Source organism: Anabrus simplex, chromosome 2, assembly GCF_040414725.1.
Source record: "Anabrus simplex isolate iqAnaSimp1 chromosome 2, ASM4041472v1, whole genome shotgun sequence".
Classification (NCBI taxonomy): Eukaryota; Metazoa; Arthropoda; class Insecta; order Orthoptera; family Tettigoniidae; genus Anabrus; species Anabrus simplex.
Window position 1 is genome coordinate 1054853528 of NC_090266.1, and position 27883 is coordinate 1054881410.

Below are 27883 nucleotides of genomic sequence, written 5' to 3' on the forward strand. Positions count from 1 at the left end.
TAAACCCGACGTGTTAATTGAAATTCTGGTATGAATTCCGTCAAATAGCACCATTCTTGCAAATAAATGTGGAGATACTTCAGGGCAGGCAGGACAATCCGAAAATCAGGTGGACTGCGTAAGTCCGTCACAGTAGACCAGCGTTTCAACCAAGCAGATGAGAAGCTCCGGTGGTTCATTTCTATTTTTCTTCCACGAGTCAAGAAGAAGGCTTGACATTTAATGATGACATTTACCAACCAAAGTCCACCAGTTGTTGGTTGAAGATGCAAGGTAGTTCCCGGTACTTGGAAGATATTTCCATGCCAAGTGTACCAGAAACTAGCACATATTATCCGTCTAGCAAACGCTGCAGGCAGCGGTAGTACTTGTGCAAGATACCAGCATTGTGATAGAAGGTATGTGTGGACAGTCCAGCTCCTTTGGATTAGAGAGAGGTCTTGGCAGTAGAATTCTTTTGCATAGACTTTTATCTTGTTGACAACAGGTCCCCAGTTTTGTTGATTCATGTCACTGGTCTTTCGAGCATAATATATTCCAAGTGTGTTTCTACCGTTTGCAGGGGTGGGAATGAGATAATGATGACCAGTCTCCTAACGGAATTTACAATAGTTGATAGACAATCCAGATACTGCATTGAACTTTACGAGAGCATTCTGCATGAGGAGTACATTGTTATCCGATGTTAATATTACACCGACGTCATCCGCATAAGCAGCTATTACGAGCTTTGCACTTCCTTGTGTTATTCCTCCTATTTCCTTTCGCAGCTTGCAAATGAGAGGATTTATGGCCAAGGTAAACAGCAATTTTTTTTTTTTTTTCAAGTTGCTTTACGTCGCCCAACTTGGCACACTGGGGTGAAACGCTGGCAACCAGGAATGAGTTGGCTGGAAAATTTATATAACAGACCAACTATATTGGTATGATAAATTTACTCATTCAGAACAAATATTTCAGGTTCCCTATGGGAATCAACATCTTTATCATATGTGGTGTGTTCCGATCTGTCAGTGGAAAGGTGGCGCGAGATGACATTAATGGACGAATACGCTTGAACAGAGCCTTTAAAAGCAGGAAAGATCACAATATGAAATTAAAGTTGGAATTCGAGAGGACAAATTGGGGAAAATATTCATTTATAAGAGCTCCTGAATGGTTTCTTTGCTATCTGCTTTATGTTGCACCGACACAGATAGGTCTTATGGCAATGATGGGATAGGAAAGGCCTAGGAATGGGAAGGAAGCGGCCGTGGCCTTAATTAAGGTACAGTCCCAGCATTTGCCTGGTGTGAAAATGGGAAACCATGGAAAACCATTTTCAAGGCTGCCGACAGTGGGGTTCGAACCCACTATCTCCCGGATGCAAGCTCACAGCTGCGCGCCCCTAACCGCATGGCCAACTCGCCCGGTGCATGGAAGCTGACAGCTGCTTGACCCAAACCGTGCAGGCACTTACTCTGTTTAAGAGGCTTTTAATTTCATAGCTGACCTGTACATTCCTTCCTAACAACCCTTCTTTAAATATCTTTCACTGACAAGCGGATTTAATTCAAAAAGTTACCTTGTATTTCATTTATAAGCTCTACTCCAATATTGGCAACAAATAATCTCTACAGTTATTTAGCTAATGAAGAACTGAGGAATGGTTTGAGTAATGTTAAAATAATTGGTTTTTAGGTGGCGGTCATGTCCAAAAAAAAAAGAGAGAGAGAAATGCATTTTTAAAAAAAAAATCTTCATGTATGTATGTATGTATGTATGTATGTATGTATGAGCATCACAAGAAAATGGCTGAACAGAATTGAATGACAATCAGTATTTACGTTTAGAGAAGAATAACTGCAATCTAGGCTATATATAATTTTATTAATGTTGACTATGTGGTTTAGGGAAACATCCAAAAAGGAATTCTCAAATATCTACACTAATACTAATACCAATCCTGTCGATTAATGCTACATAATAAAAGATGTAGCTAAAATTTCCAATTTTATGTGCATTACACTAGATTCTACTAAGAAGAAGAAGAATGAAAATATTTATGATTTTATATTTTTACTTATTTCCTACATCTCTACCATTGTTAAATTTTTTTGTTTTTTTTAATGCTATTTGTTTGGGGTGTTGACCTAAGAAGATCTTTTGCCCCTACTGTTAATGTTACAGAGGAATCCTCTGTAACAAAGAGAGGAGGAATAGTAAATTCTGATCTTCCATGTGTCATACATTCTTATTATTGTAGAAAGGATACTAGTCCAGGTACCTGAATACATTTTCTGTCCCAATGTGGGCCATGAGCGAACATCTGCAGAATGCACGATCTACGGAAGTTACCTCGCTGAGTAGTACAGCCTCTGTCTGAATCCTGGGAGGAGCTGGGGAGTAAGATAACTTTCTTTGTTACCTTGTCACTCCTCTGGATCATTCATATTCTGGTAACTACTGGCACTAGGCACACTAGTCACCTTAGTATTCGAGCTATTCGATCCGCGCTATGGAGACTCTGATAGGAATGGGGAATTTACACACTGAACGGAACACAGCAGAGCAGTATTCACTCCTGTCTGTGGCCAGGTCATTCCGGCAATGGGAACTTGGCTCTGGTAGATCGTAAGCATAGTGCTGTTTGCGAAAAGTGAGAATCTGAGCCACATTTCATTTGATCGAGCATTTCATGTGTACATTTCTGAATGATCTATATTGGCTACAAAACAAATAAGTCGCAGAATGATGTGAATTCCGAGGAAGGAATAAAATGCACTTCAGTGAACTAGGTCACACATAGGGCCTGGAAGCTGATGACCTAAATATTACTGAAAAAGACATCAAATTTATGAAAATATGACCTAAAAATACTGAAAAATTACCTATAAAACTATGGTACCTTACAGTTATGAATATATAAAAGTATATAAAAAATATATATTTCAATGAAAACCATAGGCATACCTTATTCAGCATTGCAGTAAAGAACCATAGGTTACAACAGCAATATGTGGTTTGACAATACTTTAGCAATACTTTTGTTTAATAATCTTTCAACATTTTGAACATGTGTATTCATTTAGAGTTCAATAACTCACTTAAACTGTTAACCCAGAACATGACCTTAAGTTAATATTAAAAATAAAAATTTGAAATGAAGTACACAAAACATGAATGTGTCTTATAAAAAATGTATACAATTATAATAAAAATAATAATTCTAGGTGGAGAAGAACCTAAATTAAAGTTTTATTACAATTACTTAAATGTCAACTGGACCAACATACCTTGCCATTTCGATCAAACTTCGTCTCCCAACCTCGAGGCAAGTCTCGCATAGAATCAGCAAATAAATTGACTAGTGTCACCAGGTCTCTGTTGTGCTGATACCGGTCAAATGCAGATGGATCACGTCGAATCTTGGACACCATATGTTTCAACGAACCATTGCGATTGTACAGGGCTAGTGCCTCCTATCCCATAAATAAATAAACGAATAAACAAATGTTTTTCTTCCTATATTACAAGAATATACAAATAAATGTTTTTTGAAATTGGTAATCCAGAATTTGAAGTAAAGCCTGGAAACTTAGACATATAACAAAATGCACATAATAGAATCAAAGGTATATAATTACTTGTATTTTAATAAGAACTAATATACATATCAGGTTCCTCAAGAAGCAATGGAAGTACTGGGTAGGTATGTTATATGTATTACATCTACTGAAGACTAGCTGCTGAATGGGATGGTGATTAAGATGCAGAAGTGCAAAAGGCAAATCAAGACAAGATGCTCAACTAGTATAAGATTTTAGAATTTTCTTTCGAGTCCTTAAAGCATCATTACTGGAACATAATACACTAATACCAAGTGATATTATTAAACACAAATAGAATATTTAGGCATTCAAGTTCAACAATTGAGAGGGTGAGTTTCAAAACCTGCCACATGACATTTTCAGTCAAATTGAGTTATGCATGTCATCCGGTTATCAATATCAAACTCTACCATATGCTGAAAAGTAATCTTGCATAAGTCAAACATGTGCTGCAATATAAGGCTTTGAAAATTAGGGCAAGTTTTTTTTGCTAGTTGCTTTACGTCGCACCGACACAGATAGGTCTTATGGCGACGATGAGGCAGGAAAGGGCTAAGAGTGGGAAGGAAGTGGCCGTGGCCTTAATTAAGGTACAGCCCCAGCATTTGCCTGGTGTGAAAATGGGAAACCACGGAAAACCATTTTCAGGGCTGCCGACAGTGGGGAGGGCAAGTTTCAAATCATGAAACATGAACAGAACTATTTCATTTTTTCCCTTTCAAAACCTGCATGTATGCACCAAACATAATGCTTCGATCCAGGTCACGCCACTCTCCCTGCCTTGCTTCTATGGCATCAGAGCAAGCATCAAACAGTCTTTTGTGAGCTGTAGTTGTGAGTACGGAGAGTGCTGACAGCCAAAATGGAGAGCAGGGGAACTGCTACACAACGTATTCCATGCGAAGCGAGGAAAATCTTGACAACCACATGAATGGAAAAGGGCCTTTCAAATACGATGAGGTAATAACCTATACACTTGATAAACCTATTAATCAACCGTTAGTACCAGTCACCGACATTAATCCAATTGAAAACTTGTGGGCTATTTTCAAAAGAGATTCCTAAATCTTAACTCTTCCACAAAAATATACATGATAAAGTTTCTAGTTACAGTGTGGTTTCACGATGATTAACTTATAAATATGACCTCAATGTTTGCATAATAGTTGAACACTGCCTGACAAAAAAAGAATTTTAAAAAATGAAGCACCCAGAAGGGGAGGAGGAAACAAAATGAAACTTCACATGCTGAGAGGGTATGTGATGTTATTTCATTGATTACAAAATCAAGTCAAATTTACAATGAATTTGGCAGTATGAGCCTACTTATCACTAAGACGTTGCACCCTCTCCGGCCCGGATGCATACACTGATTCGGTCGGGAAGGATGTCATAAATCCATTGTATCATCCCCTGAGGCAAGCTGGCCCACAACTGTTGTAAATGGTTCTTGATATCCTGGATACTGGCACTAGGACGGAGTTGACGTCCGAGTCCAAGCTGGTTCCACACATGTTCTATCGGGGACAGATCAGGAGATCTTACTGGCCACGGGAGTAAATCAACATCATGCAGACGGTATATAGAAACACGTGCCATGTTAGAACGAGCACTATCCTGTTTAAAAGTGGCACCACGATACTGTCACATGAGAGGTAACAAATGAGGACACAGGATGTCCGTGACGCACCCTTGTGCCGTCGGAGTTCCCTCAATCACTACCAGCCATGACCTAAATTCATACTCCATGGTTCCACACACCATGACGCCAAGAGTAACATCGCTGTGCCTCTCCAAAGCACTGGAAGAATGGGAGCTCTCGCCAGGTTACCGCCATACTTGCAGACAATGGTTATCCATTGTGGTGCAGAACCATGATTCATCGGTGAACACAATGCAATGCCATTCATCAGCAGTCCATACTTCCCGGTCATGGCACCACTTGGTGATATTACCTGCAGCTTACGCATGGGACGATAATTTTCTAGTCCAGCTGCTGCTAGTCTCTGACCAATGGTGTGGGATGACAAAAAATGTTACAGGGAGTCTATTATAACTCTATTAAAGTAGCACCATCAATAGGGATCTCTGTGATATCGACCGAGTCTTTGTATTCTTTGGTTGTGAATAGTTCAGTTCAGTTCAGTAGTAATCGGAATATAGAAGTGTTAAGTTTGAGTGTATCAATTATTAACCAATTATGTTTTCTTTCCTCATGTTAACAAAACCAAGTTAAAATAAATTGGTGATGAGGTGAACCATAATACATAAATCAATCGGACAAAACAGGAAATTTAATATTAAATATATTTCCCAACACAACAACTCAACCTCAAAAGTCCAGGCGCGTCACTGTGATTCCAAGTACTCACCGATGTAAACTACAGTGATTTTTTAATTTCAACACAAACATAACCTCAAGATCAACACATCAATTAACAGGTAACTTGGACTTTTTTCTTCTCTTGATAAAGTAAAAATAGGTTATATTCAGTACAGATAGTTTGCAGTTCACACAGTTCATGTAAATTCAGCAAGGTCTTTTTTTTTCTTTGCAAGTTGCTTTATGTCGCACTGACACAGATATGTCTTATGGCAATGATGGGACAGGAAGAGGCTAGGAGTGGGAAGGAAGCGGCCATGGCCTTAATTAAGGTACAGCCCCAGCATTTGCCTGGTGTGAAAATGGGAAACCACGGAAAACCATCTTCAGGGCTGCCGACAGTGGGGTTCGAATCCACTATCTCCCGAATACTGGACACTGGCCGCACCTACGCGACTGCAGCTATCAAGCTCGGTAAGGTCTTTTTGGAGCAGTTATTAAAACTGCAGTCCAGGGATATTCAAAATGATCCAGAACAAAACGTACCAATGATTAACACAAATCCTTTACCAAATTTTGAAACATTCGACCCGGCAAAAGAGCCATTTGGTAACTATAAATCTCGGTTTAAAAATTATACTGAAATAAAAAATGTCAATGATAACAAAGAATATTGTGCAAAGTTTCTTCTTAGTTCAACTGGTACTAAATATTTTCACATGGTTTCAGCTTTGATTACCTAAAGCGAACACATATGATGAACTCGTGTAACTTCTGGAAAAGCATTTGGCCCCAAAGAAGAACATACTTGTAGCCCAGCATAAATTTTTATCAAAATAAATATGATCAACAATCAATAGCCGAATTTGTTGCTGAACTCGCAAGAATCACAGATTATGAATTCATATCCCCTTGTGAATGTGGAAAAATCTATTGCAGATATTTTCCTTCAAGGTCAAATTATTAGTGGAATTAGAGAAAATTCATTTTGAGAACTACTGCTACAATCAGAAGAAAAAGATATTTTCCTTCAAGGTCAAATTATTAGTGAAATTAGAGAAAATTCGATTAGAGAACTATTGCTTCAATCAGAAGAAAAAGACTTTAATAATCTTGTATCCAAGGCTATTGTTCTCGAAACCTCAAAGATCAACTCCAAAGAGCTAAACCAAAAACCAACAAATATGAACAGTTCTGCAACTCTTGATCTCTATAAGATGACACAAAATTCGGGAAAGAACTTCAAACAACAAAGATATCAAAATTGAGCTCAACGATTGTCTTAAGATCAGTCAACAACTCAAAGAAAATCAAGAACTGATTACAATGAATTAGGTTTCGAAGGACTTTGTCTACGATGTGGAAGAAACAACCATTTGGTAAAATATTGTGAGTAGACAAATCAAACCTTAAATGCTCTGGATGTTATAAGGATGGACATGCTGTCAAAGTGTGCATCATACGTTGTTAAATCGCAAATCAACTAGTTATATTGATGAAGAAGAAGAATACAAGACCAATGTGCGTGACTATGGAACTAATCAAATAACTGACATTCTTCTGAATCAAGCCACAACAACTAATTTTCAACATTTTCATACTCAATCAACATTCAAGGCAAACCTGTTATGGTCAAAACTGATTCAGGCTCAGGATACATGTTTTTGCGTCAGGATCTGTTTGCTGAACTCAAACTTGACATTCCCTTAGAACCAGTAGATGTAAGTTTCATGCCTTACACAAAAGATATATTCACTCCAGACAGGAAAGTTTGAGTTAATGTGGAATATAATGGGCATACAATCAATGCAAAACGACATCTACATTATACCAGTAGATTATATAGCTCTGTTGGGAAGAAGTTGGATACGGCAACTGAAAAAAGATTTGAGGGATGTGAATCAAAGGTATTCAACAACAGCTCCAGCGATTCACGGTGTTGAGGAAGTAGATGAGATTATTATGTAATTCCATGATATTTTTCAAGAGAAGATTGGTTGTTTCCCATCTCTTAAACCAAGAGAAAAAAACAAAACCAATTTTCCATAAAGAAAGGGAAATTCCAAATGCACTTCACAACCAAGTATAAAAGGAATTGGACACATTAGAAAAAGCTGGTATTATTACAAAAATCAAAACCAGCAATTGGAGATCTCCTCTTGCGGTTCTACCGAAAACTGATGGACAAGTTTAACAGTGCGTGGACTACAAAGTTGGGGTAAATGAGCGGCTTACGGATTCATTATCCAATCCAGAAAATTAGTGAAATTCTCAACAGCCTATACGATCTGTGTTTCTTCTGCCATTTTGACTTATTTAAAGCTTATTTACATGAACCAGTAGATGAACAATTAAGTGAAATTAAAACTATTTCAACTCATCAGGGAACATATCAAATGAATTGCCTATTTTTTGGCATAAAGACAGCACCTGCCGAGTTCAACAGAATCGTTGATCAAATCCTACGAGACGTACCAAAGACAGAGAAGTACTTTGATGACATCATAATACATGGAGAGACAAAAGAAGAAAGCAAAGCGAACCTCACTTCCTGTCTCAAACAACTGTGGAAGTACGACCTACTCTACATCTCAATCGTCAGAAGTGCACATTTTTCAAACAACGCATCTAATTGTTAGGACATATTGTTGAATTCAATAAAATTTCAAAATTACCACAGAAGATTAAAGCTATCACTGAAATGAGTAGACCAAGGACAGTTGGAGAAGTACAGACATTTTTGGGACTAGTGACATATTACACATGATTCATTCAACAATTGAACTGCTTCTTTGTGTTTACTCTCGGCACATGTATTTCAGACAATGGTACCTTTTTCACAGGTGAAGAATTTCAACCGTTTTGTAATTAATGAAACTGGAATATTTAAGAAATGTATTGCTCCAGAAAACCCAGCGATGAATGGAATAGCTAAAAGGAACATCCAAACACTCAAGAAGAGACTGGAAACAATGACCAAAGAATCTATGTTAATGCAGAACAAAGTTCAAGAAATTATCTTTCGATATCGAGCAATGCCGTTAAATTGTGGGAAATCTCCAGCAGAACTGTACCTGCATAGACAAATTCATATGAAATTTGATGCACTTATTTGAAGAGATTCAAACCAACCACTGCTCCTGCTCCCAACCAATCAGCATGACAAATAGGGTGGGAGATTGTGTACAAGCATATTATTATGCAAACAATAAAGAATAGAGGAAGCTTGGAAAAATAATGAAAAAATTTTGTCATCTTCATTATCGGACGGAACTTAACAATGGTTATGTCTTCAAACGCCACATCGACCAACTCAGACTAACTGCCATTCCGCCACAGAAATCTGTATCAATTGTGCCTGAAGCGAAGAACCATGCAGACCACCAAAAACCCGATTTGGTAAACTTGGGACACTTGGTTCGTCTTCCCAAGTAAGCAGTTCTGCCTGAAACTGAAAATCCTGTCAACATTGAGGAACCAGATGCAGCAGACGAAGAAGTCCACGAGCCAGCACAGACCCCTCAATGTTCTAATAGAGAAACACGTGCTCCAGTGTATTTTTGTGATTATGCTGTACTTAAACATTACAAAAAGATTCAATTATAGTTAACCTTATTTTTTAGTGTATAAAAATCAATAACAAGTGTGGGAGAACTATTATAACTCTATAAGAGTAGCACCATCTATCAGGATCTCTGTGACGTCGACCGAATCTTTGTATTCTTTGGTTGTGAATAGTTCAGTTCAATTCGGTAGTTATCAGTATACAGAACCGTTAAGTTTGAGTGTATCAGTTTTATTAATAAACTTTGTTTTCTTTACTCAAGTTATTGGCTCCAAGTTACAATAGAGTCCATTACTTGTTCTCGGATGGCAGAGGCAGACGTGAAGGGGTTATGATGTTCTGGGTGCACAATACGTGCAGGGGAAGTGTTCGACCGGAACCTTAGCGATGAATATGCCTACCCAAATGTTCCCATGCAGTCCAATATTGGACCACTGTCACATCCAAAAGCCCTAAAAATCTGGATATTGCACGATTCGACCAGTGGCCAAATGGAGACCCTTTGAAACTCTGTCAGGTTCTAATAACACAGTCTCACACAAGTACATGACAACTCGGTATCCTTAACAGTGAGATCACTCAACATCTGACTCCTTATATATCCTACCAGGCCTGGTAACACAAACAACACTAATGCATTCTGGTGACCGTTCTATCTGCCTCAGAGAATTTCAATGCTAATCACTTACACCCTCTCCCCCTCCCAATGGTGTGTAAGTGCATGAAGTTTCATTGAAATTTTTTTTTTTTTTTTTGCTACACGTCGCACCGACACAGATAGGTGTTATGACGACGATGGGACAGGAAAGGCCTAGGAATGGGAAGGAAGCGGCTGTGACCTTAATTAAGGTACAGCCCCAGCATTTGCCTGGTGTGAAAATGGGAAACGACGGAAGACCATCTTCAGGGCTGCCAACAGTGGGGTTCAAACCCACTATCTCCCAGATGCGAGCTCACAGCTGCGTGCTCCTAACCGCACAGCCAACTTGCCCAGTCATTGACATCTGTCCATTTCTTCTGGAGGCTTCAATTTTTTTTCCTTTCTTTTTAGTCAGGCAATGTAAAATGGTGTAAAGCAACTTATAAAAGAGAAAGGAGTGCAAAAATATATAAAATGTGTCAGTTATTGTTGTGTTCTGATGAATTTACATGGGGTTGTAAACTATGTATTTATTGATCTTGTTTTAAGATTTTGCCACCCCTTTAACCTGGAGCCCTGGAAGGTGGCACAGCAATATCCTAGTGTCTTTGCATTACTACAGGTATAAGATATTATTCATGAAAGGTTTTAGAAGTAGTAGGAAATAATATTATAACTGGTATTTAAATACATTAACAACTTACAGCATTCATGTGCAGAATAGAAAAGAAGTCAGGTCGAGAGATGAATTTCACAGCAGGCATATGCTGAACCAATTCTGACACTGATATTCCACTGCTGCTTTCTGCTGGTACAATCTGAGATTGTCCAGGACCCAAGTCAGACACAGAACCACAATCTTCTGACTCCAGGCGGCGAGAAGTGATAGTGCGTCGAATACTTTGGTACCTGTAACAATATAATCATACAAATGTCAGTATTGTTCCAAGATGATGATAGTAATGATGATGATGATGGTGGTGATGATTATGATAATAGTGTTATTGGTTTTATATCCCAGTAACCACTTTTAAGGCTTTTAGAGATGCCAACGTGCTGGAATTTTGCCCTGGAGAAGTTCTGAGCACCTTCAAATACCACCAGACTGAGACAGCAATGAATTCATCAACTTGGGTTCAGAAGGCCAGCACCCAGCTCCAAGATATTACATCAATACTTACATATCAATCTTCATTCAAGACGATCCTTTAAACGGTCACATCTAGGAATAAGACCATTTTTAATTATGTTTAATCTTTTTAGGCGCTTGTTATAAATGAACACTGTAGTGAATGTTAGTGAACAGTATAGTGTGCAGTACTCCATTTAAGCCAAAGGCATCCTGAGTTGGAGTTTATTATGATGGGTAGGTTAGTTCCTTTACACCTCTTCATTTACCAACAGCAACTAATTATTCACCACATTCATGCTGCTTAACTTAGGTGATCTCTCGGGGCCTAGAGTTTTAACACAGCTGAGCCACTGGCTTAGGAGCGAAGAGCTCATCTTTTAATACCACCAACAACACACTGTTACATTCCAAGTACCGGTAAGTTACATATGAATATCTTTACCCACAAACATGGGTGGTGTCACTTTTCACAATCATCATGTACTACACTGTAGTACAATACATAACTCCTATACCTCTTAGCAAAGCCATCACAACCATTTACTTGACACAACATTTAATTAAAACAAATTAATTCTTCACCAGTCCTTTGTGCACTTCATCAACACAAAAAGGTCTACAATATTTTTACAGACAAATAAAATAAGATCAATTTATGTAAAATTAGTGACATGTTTCAAAGAATGAAAATGAAAAATGAAAAATTAGACTGAATACTATGACATACTGCATAATAAATCAAAAGGACAAGTAACACTGAATAAATAGAATTTCATAACAGATGGACACATACAAAATAAAATAAAACCCTTCAGACAAAAAGAACTGTGATAAAACAACTGTTGCATACTCAATACCACACTAACTGAATTAATTATTATTTCATAAATAAAAGTGGATGAAGCAAGTGGAGAAGGACCTTTTGTAACTTCATATAAATCAAAACAACATAGCTGATCAGAGTAACTATCATACAACTCTTAAAACTAAATCCTTCGTAACATCCCTTACAGAAGTTACCCACAGACCAAAGGACGAGACCAGGAAATGGTCTGAGGAACGTAAGATTGAATTTAGCCGGAAAATGAAGGACTACTGAGCCATCAGGAAAGCTCGAGGTACCAACAAGAAAACAGCTGCCAAACCATCCGCTAAGAACACCAATTGTGGCAAACAAAGACGATGACATTAAGAAACAGCTAAAACACAAGCACCGTGGTCCATAGATGGCCCTAATGAAATTAAAAAAAAAAAAAAGAGGAGTGCTATTTGAAATTAGGGCTGAGAAAGAATTCTTAAGGAATATACTTCAAGAGGGGAAATTAGACAGAAGGATCAATATAGAGGTAAATTTAATCATACTACAAAATGTAACATAAAACATTAACTGTTAAATATCCAATATATCCTGGTCAGGGGTCACACAACATATACAGTACATTTCTGTACTCAGATGCAATGTATGTTTAGTCCATTTTGTATCTGGACAGTTGATCTGAACTGATACTGATACTAACAAGTACAAAGAGAAATAAAGAAATATGCAAATGTTTCAATAATTTCTAACAACTGCTGAATTGTTTCTTCATTCAGAATAATTTCTTTTTGATCATTTTGAATCTCTAATATTCATGCATAAGCCATTCTGACATAACCACCAAGTCTGTCTAAGAATATTTCAAAAGTTATTATTTTTTTAGTTAAACCTAGCTTACTAAAGTTCTGTAAATGTCTACAACCATAGCCTATGGCAGTTATGGATGATGTTCTGTTCTACTGATGAAGGCATACTCATTATACCAAAGAATTCATACCAGTATCCCTCCTATCTAGAAATCAAAACATACTTGTAAGGAAAGCACATATCTAAACCAGGTGTAGCCTCATTCGGACCATTCTATATATCTGAATATACAGGCTTAAAACCTGGCTTGGGCCATTTTCATTCAATTGCTTTACTATTGGTTTCACATTGCACTAACTCAGGCAGGTTTTATGGGTAGGACTGGGCTAAGACAGGAAGGAAGCAACCGTGGCCTTAAATAATGTAGTCATAGTATTTGCCTGGTGTGAAAATGAGAAACCAAAGAAAAACATCCTCAAGGCTGCCGATGGTGGGGTTCAAACCCCATCTCCTGAATGTAAGCTTACAGCTACACATTCCTGAACTGCGCAGTGGTGGGTCCACTTTCAAAATACTTTTTCTCAGGGAAGAAGAAGAAGAAGAAGAAGAAGAAGAAGAAGAAGAAGAAGAAGAAGAAGAAGATGTTTTATATCCCACTGTGTACTTTTATATGGATTTCAGAGATCCTGAGGTGCTGGAATTTGGACCTGCAAGAGTTGTTTTATGTGCCAGTAAATATACAAATACAAGATTCAATAAGATAGTATTCAGTCCAAAAATGAAGAATTTTCCACGTACCAGTACCACAAAGAAAACTATTTAGGTTTGCAACAGCTATGTAAGCAAACAACCAAAAATACAATGATAAAAAAGATCACAGTCAAGCATAGGTCTCCAGTGTTACTAAGAATCAGTGAGTAACTATCCGGCTCCATGGCTAAGTGGTTAGCGTGCTGGCCTTTGGTCACAGAGGTCCCGGGTTCAATTACCGGGAAATTTAACCATCATTGGTTAATTTCTCTGGCATGGGGGCTGGGTGTAGGTGTCGTCTTCATCATCATTTCATCCTCATCACGATGTGGAGGTCGCCTACAGTCGTCAAATCAAAAGACCTGCACCTGACAAGCCAAACATGTCCTCGGACACTCCCGGCACTAAAAAGTCATACGCCATTTCATTTCAGTGAGTAACTTATAATAAATCAAACATGATCAACATCAAATTATTGTTCACTCTGCACTTCCTTACAGAAAATAGTATGATTTCTATACTGCCCTCCTACACCTGAAGGCGTATTTCAAGAACATCAAACTTTCGGCAAATGAACAATTTTTTAAATTACATACTGCACCACATTTTAAATCACATTTTAATATTTTTATATTGACACTAATTCTACTTCCATTAACTACAAATGAACAGCAATATTTTTGTAGGAAAAAGAAAATTATACTTTAAAAATTTGATATGTCCATTTAACAAAGCATTTATTTAGTTACGAAAATAGCAAGATACGATTTTCCTGTCTGGAGTTACTCCAGACTATTAATTCTGTACATGCCTTTCTTTTTTCCTCTTTTTGGTATCAGTTTCACCAAGCGAGTTGACTGTGCGGTTAGGGTCGCGCGGCTGTGAACTTGCATTCGTGAGATAGTGGGTTTGAATCTCACCATCAGCAGCCCTGAAGGTGGTTTTCCGTGGTTTTCCATTTTACACCAAGCAAATGCTGGGGCTGTACCTTAAGTGAGCCCATGGCCACCACCTTTCTAATCCTAGCCCTTTCCCATCCCTCTGTTCCCAAAAACCTTTTTAAACAAGTAACAAAAAATAATGTTATTAGTTCTACTTCAGATCGACTCTGACAGGTCTTATGGTGACGGTGGGATAGGAAAGGGCAAGGACTGAGGAGAAAACAACCATAGCCTTAATATAACGTATAACCCTACTATTTTCCTGGTTTAAAAATGGGAAACTATGGAAAACCATCTCCAGGATGCCGACAGTGAGGTTTAAACTGACCACCTCCCGAATGCAAGCTCAGAGCTACGTGAATCAAACCACACAGACAAACTGCCCAGTACTGTACATACCTAATTTTAGGTTCAATGTCAGTTAACCTTTTGTTAATTTGACTTAACGCTTAACAAACACATTTCAATGAAACTCTTGCAGTTGTAGTTATTAATAAAGCAGTTGAACAAGAAACAAAATTCTAATTGGGATTGTAACAAGAGTAAGTTTGTGAAAAATCAGTCTAGTTCAGTTTCAAAATCAGTTCAAATAGAAAGATTTCTCTTGCATAAATTTATACAGCACTAGTGTATGAAAAAATAATTTTAAAAACCTTTTGAAAATGAAAAGCTGGAATAGTAGCAGTTAAGACTAGTGAAATACCAGGGTTATTTTTTAAAAAATTTCCTTCTGAAACTGGAAGTTTTCCCCAAAAGTGGAACCTATTCTTTTTCAAATCAGTCCAATTTTTTCAGGTGACACGCCCTTCACCTTCGTATGCTTTTAGGCCCTGGTCAAGGAAAGACTATGTAAACAAGTGATAGGATTCTGCCACATGGGAAACAGCCCTAAATGCAGATCAATTATGACTGACTGACTGACTGACTGACTGACTGACTGACTGACTGACTGACTGACTGACTGACTGACTGACTGACTGACTGACTGACTGACTGACTGACTGACTGACTGACTGACTGACTGACTGACTGACTGACTGACTGACTGACTGACTGACTGACTGACTGACTGACTGACTGACTGACTGACTGACTGACTGACTGACTGACTGACTGACTGACTGACTGACTGACTGACTGACTGACTGACTGACTGACTGACTGACTGACTGACTGACTGACTGACTGACTGACTGACTGACTGACTGACTGACTGACTGACTGACTGACTGACTGACTGACTGACTGACTGACTGACTGACTGACTGACTGACTGACTGACTGACTGACTGACTGACTGACTGACTGACTGACTGACTGACTGACTGACTGACTGACTGACTGACTGACTGACTGACTGACTGACTGACTGACTGACTGACTGACTGACTGACTGACTGACTGACTGACTGACTGACTGACTGACTGACTGACTGACTGACTGACTGACTGACTGACTGACTGACTGACTGACTGACTGACTGACTGACTGACTGACTGACTGACTGACTGACTGACTGACTGACTGACTGACTGACTGACTGACTGACTGACTGACTGACTGACTGACTGACTGACTGACTGACTGACTGACTGACTGACTGACTGACTGACTGACTGACTGACTGACTGACTGACTGACTGACTGACTGACTGACTGACTGACTGACTGACTGACTGACTGACTGACTGACTGACTGACTGACTGACTGACTGACTGACTGACTGACTGACTGACTGACTGACTGACTGACTGACTGACTGACTGACTGACTGACTGACTGACTGACTGACTGACTGACTGACTGACTGACTGACTGACTGACTGACTGACTGACTGACTGACTGACTGACTGACTGACTGACTGACTGACTGACTGACTGACTGACTGACTGACTGACTGACTGACTGACTGACTGACTGACTGACTGACTGACTGACTGACTGACTGACTGACTGAGGATATTTAATTTTTTTTTATTTTCATGGTCAAGAAGTTTACTTCCGTAGGGTCTGCTAAGCTGAAATTGCATTTGTATTTCACAATGTAAGTTCCTGTGTTGAACTCTTCTTCAACCATGTCATGCAAATACACTACTTGATCAAAAGTACCCGGACACCTATCTGAAACTGCACTTCGACTTTACCCATATCACATTCCCTATTATTGGACATTAATATGGGGTGGGACCACCCTTTGCCTTTATGGCGGCTCAAACTCTGCTGTGGACACTTTCAATTAGGTGTATGAATGTCTGTGGAGGAATGGCAACCCATTCTTTCTGGGGATTGGATCGAAGTTGACCTTCTAACTCATCACAAAAGTGTTCCATTGGATTCTCTACTGTTAACCTGAATCCAATTTCTGCAACAAAAAAATGGTTTAGATCCACTGCAAGTACCTCAGTGAGACATGATGCTTGTTTCACAGCTCCAACAGAATAAGAAAAATCATACAGTATGACTACAGCCAATTAGTTGGATCTGAGTTACAGTTACTTTACTAAGGAAAACATGATACTGGTGTATTTCATCGCTATCTAACTGAGGTAATGACTACTTTGCTTAGGGAGTAAGTACAATTACCCCCTACATATTACTATGGTTAAAAAACAGAAAATTTAAAAAATTGAGATATGCACATTAGGCTAAGGATGGCAATATACCAGCTTGCTCACAGACAAAGTTATATGTTTCAATCTCCCTTCCCAGCCTTTCCTAAATTTTTTGGATTTGGCATATGGTGTGGATTTGGGTAAGTTTTATGGGCCGGATGCCCTACCTGACACAAACTCTATGAGGAGGTATGTATTTACTATTGTGTGCCTCTGTGGAGGATGGTAATGTGATATGTTGTGTGTAAATGAGGGTGTGTGTTGAGACAAATACAGTCACCTAATCTCCAAGCTAGAGGAATTAAACATATGTCGCAAAGAGAACCCAGGCCCCTTAGACATAAAGGCCATTAAGTTGAGCATTCGCAAGGAGGAGCATTTCGTATTATGAATAACAAAAATGAAGTTCCAGCAGAAAAATTCATCATGGGAGGGAGAAAACTGTTACAGGTGACTGCAATAATAGCCAGGCATGTCACACATCTTACCTGCGATCAAGTTGCTGGCGCTGAAGTTCATTGCTAGATGGCCTCGAACGAGTTGCTGAGTTTGGAGTAGGTCGTTGCCAAGTTGTAGTTCTGTTCACGTGGTCAATGTAGAAGATCCGTCCATGGCTATCAATGCGAGCTTCCCAGTCTAAATGAAAAAAAAAAAAAAAAAAAATCATTTCCGGCAAATCTTCATTACTTCAAAAATTACATCATCAAACAGATAAAATAATGACAGATGTGGTTCAGCTTCTTACTTAAAGAAGCAAGCAGCCAGAGAAATCACTGTCCGAACCCAAGCAGCGATTCAGAACTGAGAAATCATTAACACGGTAATTGATCAGTAATAGGGAAGTGCTCCATTCGTGGAATACCTATAGTATTCACATTAACTTTATATAAATTTCTGTTTAATCAAGAAGGCATTCGTACAAGTACAGTATCTTTATAACTGTAGCTTGAGACTAACTGCATGCATCTAAAAGTTAATACTGTAATACAACGACTGATGATTAGAGACAGACACAATATAAAGAAAATTTTACCAAAATATTATAATAATAATGGCATGTGGCCTCCGGGAAGTCTTGGTGCAGGTCTTTCGAGTAGATGCCTTATAGGCAACCTGCGTGTGTATGAGGATAGGGCCCTACCTACCATGAATTCTAATGCTGAAGATGGCACACATACCCAGCCCCCGAGCCATCGGAATTAACCAATGAAGGTTAAAAGCCCCATCCCAGCCGGGAATCAAACTTGGGACCCCTTGGATCAAACGCCATCATGGTAACCATTTAGCCACGGAGCCGGACTTGCCAAAATATGAAAATATGAAATGAAAAAATCAAAATAATATAAAAAGTCAATATAAGAAAGAAATAAGAAAAATATGGAATACATATTTTAATGCTATAAAACTGAGAACTTGGAGGAGGAAGGGCAAACCAAAAAACTTTTTTTTTTTAAATTATATATATATTGACCGAGCAGGTGTAGAGTATATGTAGATACCTGATTTTCTCCTATGTCACCTTTTGTCTTACCTTCATTCAATAAGAATGAAGGGAAGCGAAGAGAGCCCAGAAAACCAAGTGTGGATTTTTTTGAGGTGTAAGGGTGAATAAAGGGGCATTCCCCTTCCGGAAAACGTCAGTTTCTTTGAATTCACTCCGATCTATTTCTGATTCACCCTTCTTCCTCTTTCTGGCCCTCTTAAGTGGCACCTGTTTCTATTTTCTGATTCTTTGTAAACAAATTCACTTCTTGACATGCATTGAAAACCCTGATAATAAACACCAAATGCAATATTAATACTTTTGTGTTGCAAATACTACAATAAATAAAATGTTGTATAAATTTCAGTTACATTAGAATTATTTTATTTACTCCAAATACGCATTCACCCTTACTACCCTGGGAGCCTTTCACAACAATGAACGCATTCTCCTGAAACCTCTTTTTTCAGGTTTGCCCTTCTTCCTCCAAGTTCCTGATATCCTTTTCCTTAAACTGTTTAGGGCAGGTTGTTGTTGTTGTTGACGTTGTTGTTATTATTATTATTATTATTATTATTATTATTATAAAATAAGCCCTTAGAGATAAAGTTTGCCTATTTAATATTATAATACCAAGTGAAATATAATCAAATCAAATCAAATCAAATCAAAATCTCTTTATTTGCAAATGAGGTGTCTACCTCGGTGGCAAATGGTACACTAAAATACATTATTGTCAAGCACTAAATATTAAATTAACAAGAGAAGAAAATTTTTCCTATAATACAATATTATACAATTTACGCTAACAATGTTTTCTATTAGACACACAGCTCATCCTTAATAAATTTATATTGTTTACAAAATTCTACTTATAATATATCCTGTCCTACTTACAAATATAGTCAACTGATATACAGTATGTGGAATTACTTCAAATGATACTATACAACTGGTATAACATTAATATTTACATTGCATTTATTTATTTACTTTTTTTTTTTTTTTCCCCCGTTCTGGATCCTAAGTAGCATAACGACCTGCTGCGTCTTAACCAGAGCCCCTTTTGCCACCACTTTTCAGAGTTCCTGAAGGGCCTTCACAGCTACCGTAGCGGTCCCAGGGCCCTCGAAGTCCCCACTGTACTTCACCCCTACAGGCAGTCCCCTACTTTGGCTGTCCAAACTCCTTAGACCAGGGGATGGAATTAATTTATTCACACACATTTTTTTATATACAATAACCTGCACTGGTCGAATGCCCTCTAACATTTCATTTATTTTCTCTGTTGCTGTTTATTCTCTTCTTGAATATCTGTACAGATTTTGGAAAAGGATCAAACACTACCCCTGGTAAACTGTTCCACTCCTTCACACCCTTCCCAATGAATGAAAATTTACCCCAATCGCTTCTGCTAAAATTCCTTCTAATTTTATATTTGTGGTCAGTCCTGCCGATATAATTATTTTCCAACTGAAGCCTCTCACGGATATCTCCCCATGCTTCTTCTCCTGTATAGGCTCTATATAATCCTGTAAGTCTACTTTTCTCCCTTCTCTTACTTAAAGTTTCCCACCCAAGTTCCTTTAACATTTCTGATACACTACTCTTTCTCCTGAAATCCCCTGTTACAAATCTTGCTGCTTTCCTCTGCACACTATCTATTTCTTTTATTAGGTATTCTTGGTGAGGATTGTATTGGATTGTATTGTATGTCCAACCATTGTCTCGTTTCTTTATGAGGTCGGGTATTATAAAGTGTGATGAATCCTTGCAGTGAGTTTCTATGACCGCCTGCCCTTCCTGATGCCAACCTCGTCAATAATGAGATTAAAGGAACGACAATCAATCAATCACTACTGATCTGCATTTAGGGCAGTCGACCAGGCGGCAGATTCCCTATCTGTTGTTTTCCTAGCCTTTTCTTAAATGATTTCAAAAAAATTGGAAATTTATTAACATCTCCCTTGGTAAGTTATTACAATCCTTACCTCCCCTTCCTATAAACAAATATTTGCCCCAATTTGTCCTCTTGAATTCCAACTTTATCTTCATATTGTGATCTTTCTTACTTTTATAGACACCACTCAAACTTATTAGTCTACTGATGATATTCCACGCCATCTCTCCACTGACAGCTCGGACATACCACTTACACATGATAAAAAATCATTCTTGGGTCCGTATTGAAAGTACTTGTATTGAATAAAACTACTATTTTTATTGTTTATCCACCTATTCAATACAATAAAATCTTAAAAATTATAAAACTGTCAACATAACAAGACTTAAATTAAATGGTACATGTTTCACCTCTCATTGTAGGCATCATCAGCCATAGTTTCACCTGAAGAATAAATCAGGTACCTGATTGGAATTGACTTATGAAATACTGTTGATTTACAACTATGTTTTGTGAAATGGATGAGAGGTCATTATAAAATGATTAAAATATAAGATGTAGTATATTATTGGATTAACAATAATTGTAGCAATAGCTGAGTCAAAAAACATAACAATTATTTGAGAAATTATGACTTAAGGTGGTTGTTTCTTAATATTAAAAGTTGTTACAATATGGTTAAAAAAAATCAGAAAGCACATTCCAATTAATTATCAAATGGCATGTTGTTAAACACTTGAACAATGTTGAACATTAAAATTTCATCTGGTAATAGTCCTTGGTTCAAGGAGTTAATATGTACTGATATTGATTTTTGTACATATAAAGTTGAAGAATTCACATATGGCGTGGTTCTTTTTAAGATAGTTCACTAGTGTGAATACTGGATGTCATTGGTCATTATTAAAGTTTGTTGTAGACGTCATTGGGCCATCTTCTTTGGTGTGGTATTTGTAGGAAAAGTTTGGAATTGGTGTAACTCTTTGTTGTTGGACGTGTTGAAGTGAGCGTGCTGGTCAAAAGGGAACAATGTTGTTGTAATAGTTGTTGTCAAACAGTGGATAGCCAAGTGTGTGATGAAAGTCTGTAATTTAAGAAGTTTTTGTGATATTTTATTCAAGAACTAGAATTGAAAAGAGGGGGCTAGCAGTGGAAGTTTAATAAAAAGTATTGACCGCTGAGATGTTAAATGTTATGTTGAGATCTTTAGAGCCACAGCTAGTACACGCGAAGTAAGAGCTCAGCGGCTGCCAGTAGTTCTAAAGATCTAAACATAATAAGTTAACATCTCAGTGGTCGAAGGGAGAAGTGTCAACACTATTTATTTAACTTCCACTGCTAGCCCCCTCTTTCAATTCTAGTTCTTCAATAATATTTCACAAAAAGAATTTTAATTACAGACTTTCATCACACACTTGGCTATCCACTGTTTGACAACAACTATTACAACAACATCGTTCCCTTTTGAGCAGTACGCTCACTTCAACACGTCCAACAACAAAGAGTTACACCAATTCCAAACTTTTCCTACAAATACCACACCAAAGGTGATGGCCCAATGACGTCTACAACAAACTTTAATAATGGCCAACGGGATCCAGTATTCAAACTAGTACTATCTCAAAAAGTACCACGCCATATGTGGATTCTTCAACTTTATACGTACAAAAAGCAAAATCAGTACATATTAACTCCTTGAACCAAGGACTATTACCAGATGAAATTTCAATGTTCAACATTGTTCAAGTGTTTAACAACATACCATTTGATAATTAATTGGAATGTGCTTTCCGATTTTTTAACCATACTGTAACAACTTTTAATATTAAGACTCAACCAACTTAAGTCATAATTTCTCAAATAATTGTTATGTTTTTCGACTCAGCTATTACTATAACTTTTGTTAATCCAATAATATACTACATTTTATATTATAATCATTTTATAATGACCTCTCATCCATTTCACAAAATATAGTTATAAATCATTATAAATCAACAGTATTTCATAAGTCAATTCCAATCAGGTACCTGATTTATTCTTAAGGTGAAACTATGGCTGATGATGCCTACAATGAGAGGCGAAACATGTACCATCTAATTTAATAACTTGTTATGTTGACAATTTAATAATGACAAAGACCTAATTTTTAAGATTTTATTGTATTGAATAAGTGGGTAAACAATAAAAACATACTAGTTTTATTATTTTAATACATACCACTTAGTCAAGCAGCTCATCTTCTTCCTCCCAAGTCTTCCCAGCACAAACTTTGCAACATTTTTGTAACGCTACTCTTTTGTCGGAAATAACACAGAACAAATTGAGCTGCTTTTCTTTGGATTTTTTCCAGTTCTTGAATCAAGTAATCCTCGTGAGGGTCATATACACTGGAACCATACTCCAGTTGGGGTCTTAGCCGGAGATTTATATGCCCTCTCCTTTACATCCTTACTACAACCCTTAAACACTCTCGTAACCATATGCAGAGATCTGTACCCTTTATTTACAATTCCATTTATGTGATTACCCCAATGAAGATCTTTCCTTTTATTAATCCTAGGTACTTACAATGATCCCCAAAAGGAACTTTCAGCCCGTCAACACAGTAATTAAAAATGAGAGGAGTTTTCTTATTTGCGAAACTCACAACCTGACTTTTAACCCCGTTTATCATCATACCATTGACCACCGTCCATCTCACAACGTTATCGAGGTCATTTTGCAGTTGCTCACAATCTTGTAACTTATTTATTTATCTATACAGAATAACATTATCTGCAAAACGCCTTATCTCTGATTCCACATCTTTACTCATATCATTTATATATATAAGAAACCATAAAGGTCCAATAATACTGCCCTGACGAATTCCCCTCTTAATTATTACAGTGTCAGAAAAAGCTTTGCCTACTCTAATTCTCTGAGATCTATTTTCTAGAAATATAGCAACTCATTCAGTCACTCTTTTGTCTAGTCCAATTGCACTCATTTTTGCCAGTAGTCTCCCATGATCCATCGTATCAAATGCTTTAGACAGGTCAATTGCGATACAGACCATTTGACCTACTGAATCCAAGATATCGACTATACCTTGCTGAAATACTACAAGTTGAGCTTCAGTGGAATAACCTATCCTAAACCCGAACTGCTTTCTATCAAACCAGTTATTAATTTTGCAAACATACCTAATATAATCAGAAAGAATGCCTTCCCAAAGCTCACATGCAACGCATGTCAAACTTATTGACCTGTAATTTTCAGCTTTATTTCTATCACCCTTTCCTTTATACACAGGGGCTACTATACCAACTCTCCATTCATTTGGCAGAGCTCCTTCATGCAAACAATAATCAAACAGGTACTTCAGATACCCCAACCAATTCTCTTTAGTATATCCCCAGAAACTTTATAAATTCCAGCCACTTTTCTAGTTTTCAACTTTTTTATCTTATGTCATTGTTATCATAATTGTGTTAATTTTAATACTTCTTTAGCATTAGTCACCTCCTCTATCTGGACATTATACTTGTAACCAACAATCTTTACATACATTTGACTGAATACTTCTGCCTTTTGAAGATCCTCACATACACACTCCCCTTGTTCACTAATGATTCCTCGAATGTCCTTCTTGGAACCTGTTTCTGCCTCAAAGTACTTATACATACCCTTCAATTTTTCACTAAAATTTGTATGACTGCGAATTATGCTTGCCATCATATTATCCTTAGCTGACTTCTTTGCTAGATTCAATTTCCTAGTAAGTTCCTTCAATTTCTCCTTATTTCCACAGCTATTTCTTTCCAATCTGCACCTCCTTCTTAGACTCTTTATTTCTCTATTATAATAAGGTAAGTCTTTACCATTCCCTACCACCTTTAAAAGGTACAAACCTGTTTTCACATTCCTCAACAATTGCTTTAAACCCATCCCAGAGTCCATTTACTTTTTTATTTACTGTTTTCCACCGATCATAGTTACTTTTTACAAGCTTCCTCATGCCTGCTTTATCAGCCATATGGTACTGCCTATAGTCCTACATTTAAGACCTTCCTTTCTATCACATTTATTTTTAACTATGACAAAAACAGCTTCATGATCACTAATACCATCTATTACTTCAGTTTCTCTCTAAAGCTCATCTGGTTTTACCAGCACCACGTCCAGGATATTTTTCCCTCTAGTTGGTTCTGTCACTTTCTGAATCAGCTGTCCTTCCCATATTAGCTTATTTGCCATTTGCTGGTTATGCTCCCTGTCGTTCACATTAACTTCCCTATTGACATTTGGTAAATTCAGATCTCCCGCTACAATCACATTCCTTTCCATGTTGTTTCCCACATAGCTGATTATCTTACCAAATAATTCTGAATCAGTGTCAGCGCTACCCTTTCCCGGTCTGCACACTCCAATGATCCCCGAAAGGAACTTTCACCCCATCAACGCAGTAAGTAAAACTGAGAGGACTTCTCCTATTTGGTATATGTATGGTATATATGATAGTAGGAAGGGAAAGGGTTAACACCTTTGCCAGCACATAGCCTATTCCACTCAAATAGTGCCAAGCAGTCTGCTCAATGCTTTACGCCTCCACCCGATGGACGAATCACCATCAACAGTGTCACATGCCCTTACTCTATATGAATACTGTGGATAGATTTGGAATTGAATCCAGGCTTTTGGCATGCAATCTAGTGATTAGAAATTGTATACCGTCACCTCTCTTACCCCACCGGCCAACATTCTGACGATGAAATATTTTTTGACCAACGGGACACTAACCAGCTAACCATGGTATCAGACCATATAGACTTCACGCCTTAATGATCATAGACCAAATGAAATATAATAAATCACAATAATGTTATAATCTTTCAGCATTATGGAACCCTTACATTTAGAGAATGAAATAAGTCACTGGTTATTTTAATTATACTTAATAGTTACTACTTCACCAGATCACTGCAGATAACAAAACAATAAACAAATGTCATGTCATGCTCTGTACCTCTGGTTAGTTTGGCCGACTGCTGTTGGAAAGACATGTTTCCTGGAAAACTGTCTTGATACAACCAACCAAGAAAGAGTTAGCTAGAAAATGATTTATTCATGACTGGGCAAGTTGGCCATGCGGTTAGGGGCACACAGCTGTGAGCTTGCATCCGGGAGATAGTGGGTGCGAACCCCACAGTTGGCAGCCCTGAAGATGTTTTTCCGTTGTTTCCCATTTTTACACCAGGCAAATGCTGGGGCTGTACCATAATTAAGACATGGCTGCTTCCTTCTCACTCCTAACCCTTTCCCATACCATCGTCACCATAAAACCTATCTGTGTCGGTGTGACCTAAAGCAAATTGTAAAAATAAAAAATAAAAAAGTATTTATTCGTGTAGACATGCGGGGAAAAAGGTAATGAATACACCAGTGTCCATTTGGTAAGCTTCTCTTAACATTCTTATCTGTCCACATAGAGATTTTGATTTTGATTGTGCTGCTGCCAGGCCGAGTGGCTCAGACGGCTGAGACGCTGGTCTTCTGACCCCAACTTGGCAGGTTCGATCATGTCTCCGTCCGGTGGTATTTGAAGGTGTTGATAGATTTACTGGCACATAAAAGAACTCCCGTGGGACTAAATTCCAGCACAATGGCATCTCTGGAAACCATTTTTTTTAAGTTAGTGGGATGTAAAGCCAATAACATTATTATTATTGACTGCGTTACTAGAGGCACCAACTGTAACTAACAACAGGTTCAAACCTTCAACATAAACAGAATGCTCAAGCTGACACACAAGGTGCCCAGGTGGCATCAAATTAAATAACTTGCATTCTGATAGCCTAGGGGTCAATTTTATGTTTTAAAAGTATAACTAGCTGCCTAGTAGATCAGAGGTACAGTGTCTGACTTATAATCGATTCCAGCCGAGGTAGTCGATTTTGGCAGGGTGGACAAAAAATCTTGGTGCTTAATGGCATGTTTAAGAACTCTAGTGTAGAACTCATTGTTGCCCAAGAAAATTAACTGCTCAACACTGAACACACAGAAGAATTCTCCTTTTCCTGCTAGCTAGCAACACAATCGGAACAGTGGATTAGTACGCAGGCCGCCTAAGTGGCACCGCCTCAAGGGGTCTGTGACCTAGCAACTGAGCTCATAATATTATGATTATTATTGTTAAGCTTCAGATAACAACAAATCTTGCATATTTCGAGTAGTTTCATCTTAATAGTGCAGGCTTAGTGTTTTTTCCCCTGTTAGGGCACAGTTTAAAAGTATTTTGCATCTCGGGTGTAGACATCAGCTTCTGCAGAACAATATTGGAAAATTTGGCATGTATTTGAGATAACTTAAGTGTTGGAAACCTGAGCATGACTCATGCCATATTCAAGAAGTTGAGCTGTATTGAGTATCGCTATAGGCTGTTTGACAGATGAGTAGCATGTTTAAAATTAGCAACACTGGCTCTGCACCTGGCCATGGTTTTGTGTACCTGCAACCCAATTAGGCATGTAATGATTCCTGGAATTTCACGTATAACAGAGATGTCTTTTACCCCTTCCCACTTCGTAAATAGTTAAATACATTTTCCTTTCATGCACGATTAGGTCCTATCAGTCCTGCTTTGGTTGTATTGAAACAGGTTATAATTCATAGTACATTAAAAGGCTGTGTTGCTGCTATGTAATGAATAATAGCAAAGGATAAGAGAACTGTTAGTGTTTTATTGAAAGCGTATGTATGCAAGCTTGAAGACTTTTCAACTGACGGAAGTATTTCATTTTGCACATACTATAGGACAATCGCAACTGCAACTGCAACTCTAAAGTATCAAGTTCAACAACATGTTCAAACACGAAACATAATAAATTAAAAATGGTAAACATGAAACAAAAACCCCAGCCTCTTGTAACCACAGCTTTAGTAAAACCTGGACCAACACGAAATAAATCCAATGAAGACTTGTGTAAAGTATTTGCCTCAGCAAACATACCATTAGCTACTCTAAACAATAAGAACTTAGTTCAGTTTCTGGAGGAGTAGATGAAACAACCAGCCTCAGATGAATCAACAGTTAGGAAGAATAATGTTCCTGAGATTTATAAAGTGATGTAAGGTACTCCACGGGAAAAGGCTGATGGAAAATACACTTTGGTCTCGCTAGACAAATTAATGGACGTAGATCAAAGATTAACTTCATGTTTGGAATTTTAGGAGGGGAAGAAGAGGGAGAGAGACAAATTATATCTACTAACTATGGATGCGTTACCTAATAATAAGGTGAATCACTCAAGAGTTGTTGCATTTTTCAATGA

At 37.9% G+C, this 27883-nt stretch overlaps 1 protein-coding gene across 1 annotated transcript in view; it reads right to left on the bottom strand.

Moving 5' to 3' along the window:
- LOC136864682 (E3 ubiquitin-protein ligase HECW2) overlaps positions 1–27883 on the bottom strand; it is a 277203-nt gene that overhangs the window by 228429 nt on the left and 20891 nt on the right. The window contains exons 2-4 of the mRNA XM_067141994.2: positions 17670–17817; positions 10823–11027; positions 3276–3461 (exon numbers count right to left, since the gene is read on the bottom strand). Of these exons, the coding sequence (XP_066998095.2) occupies positions 3276–3461; positions 10823–11027; positions 17670–17817 (539 nt within the window). The remainder of the gene's footprint in view (positions 1–3275; positions 3462–10822; positions 11028–17669; positions 17818–27883) is intronic.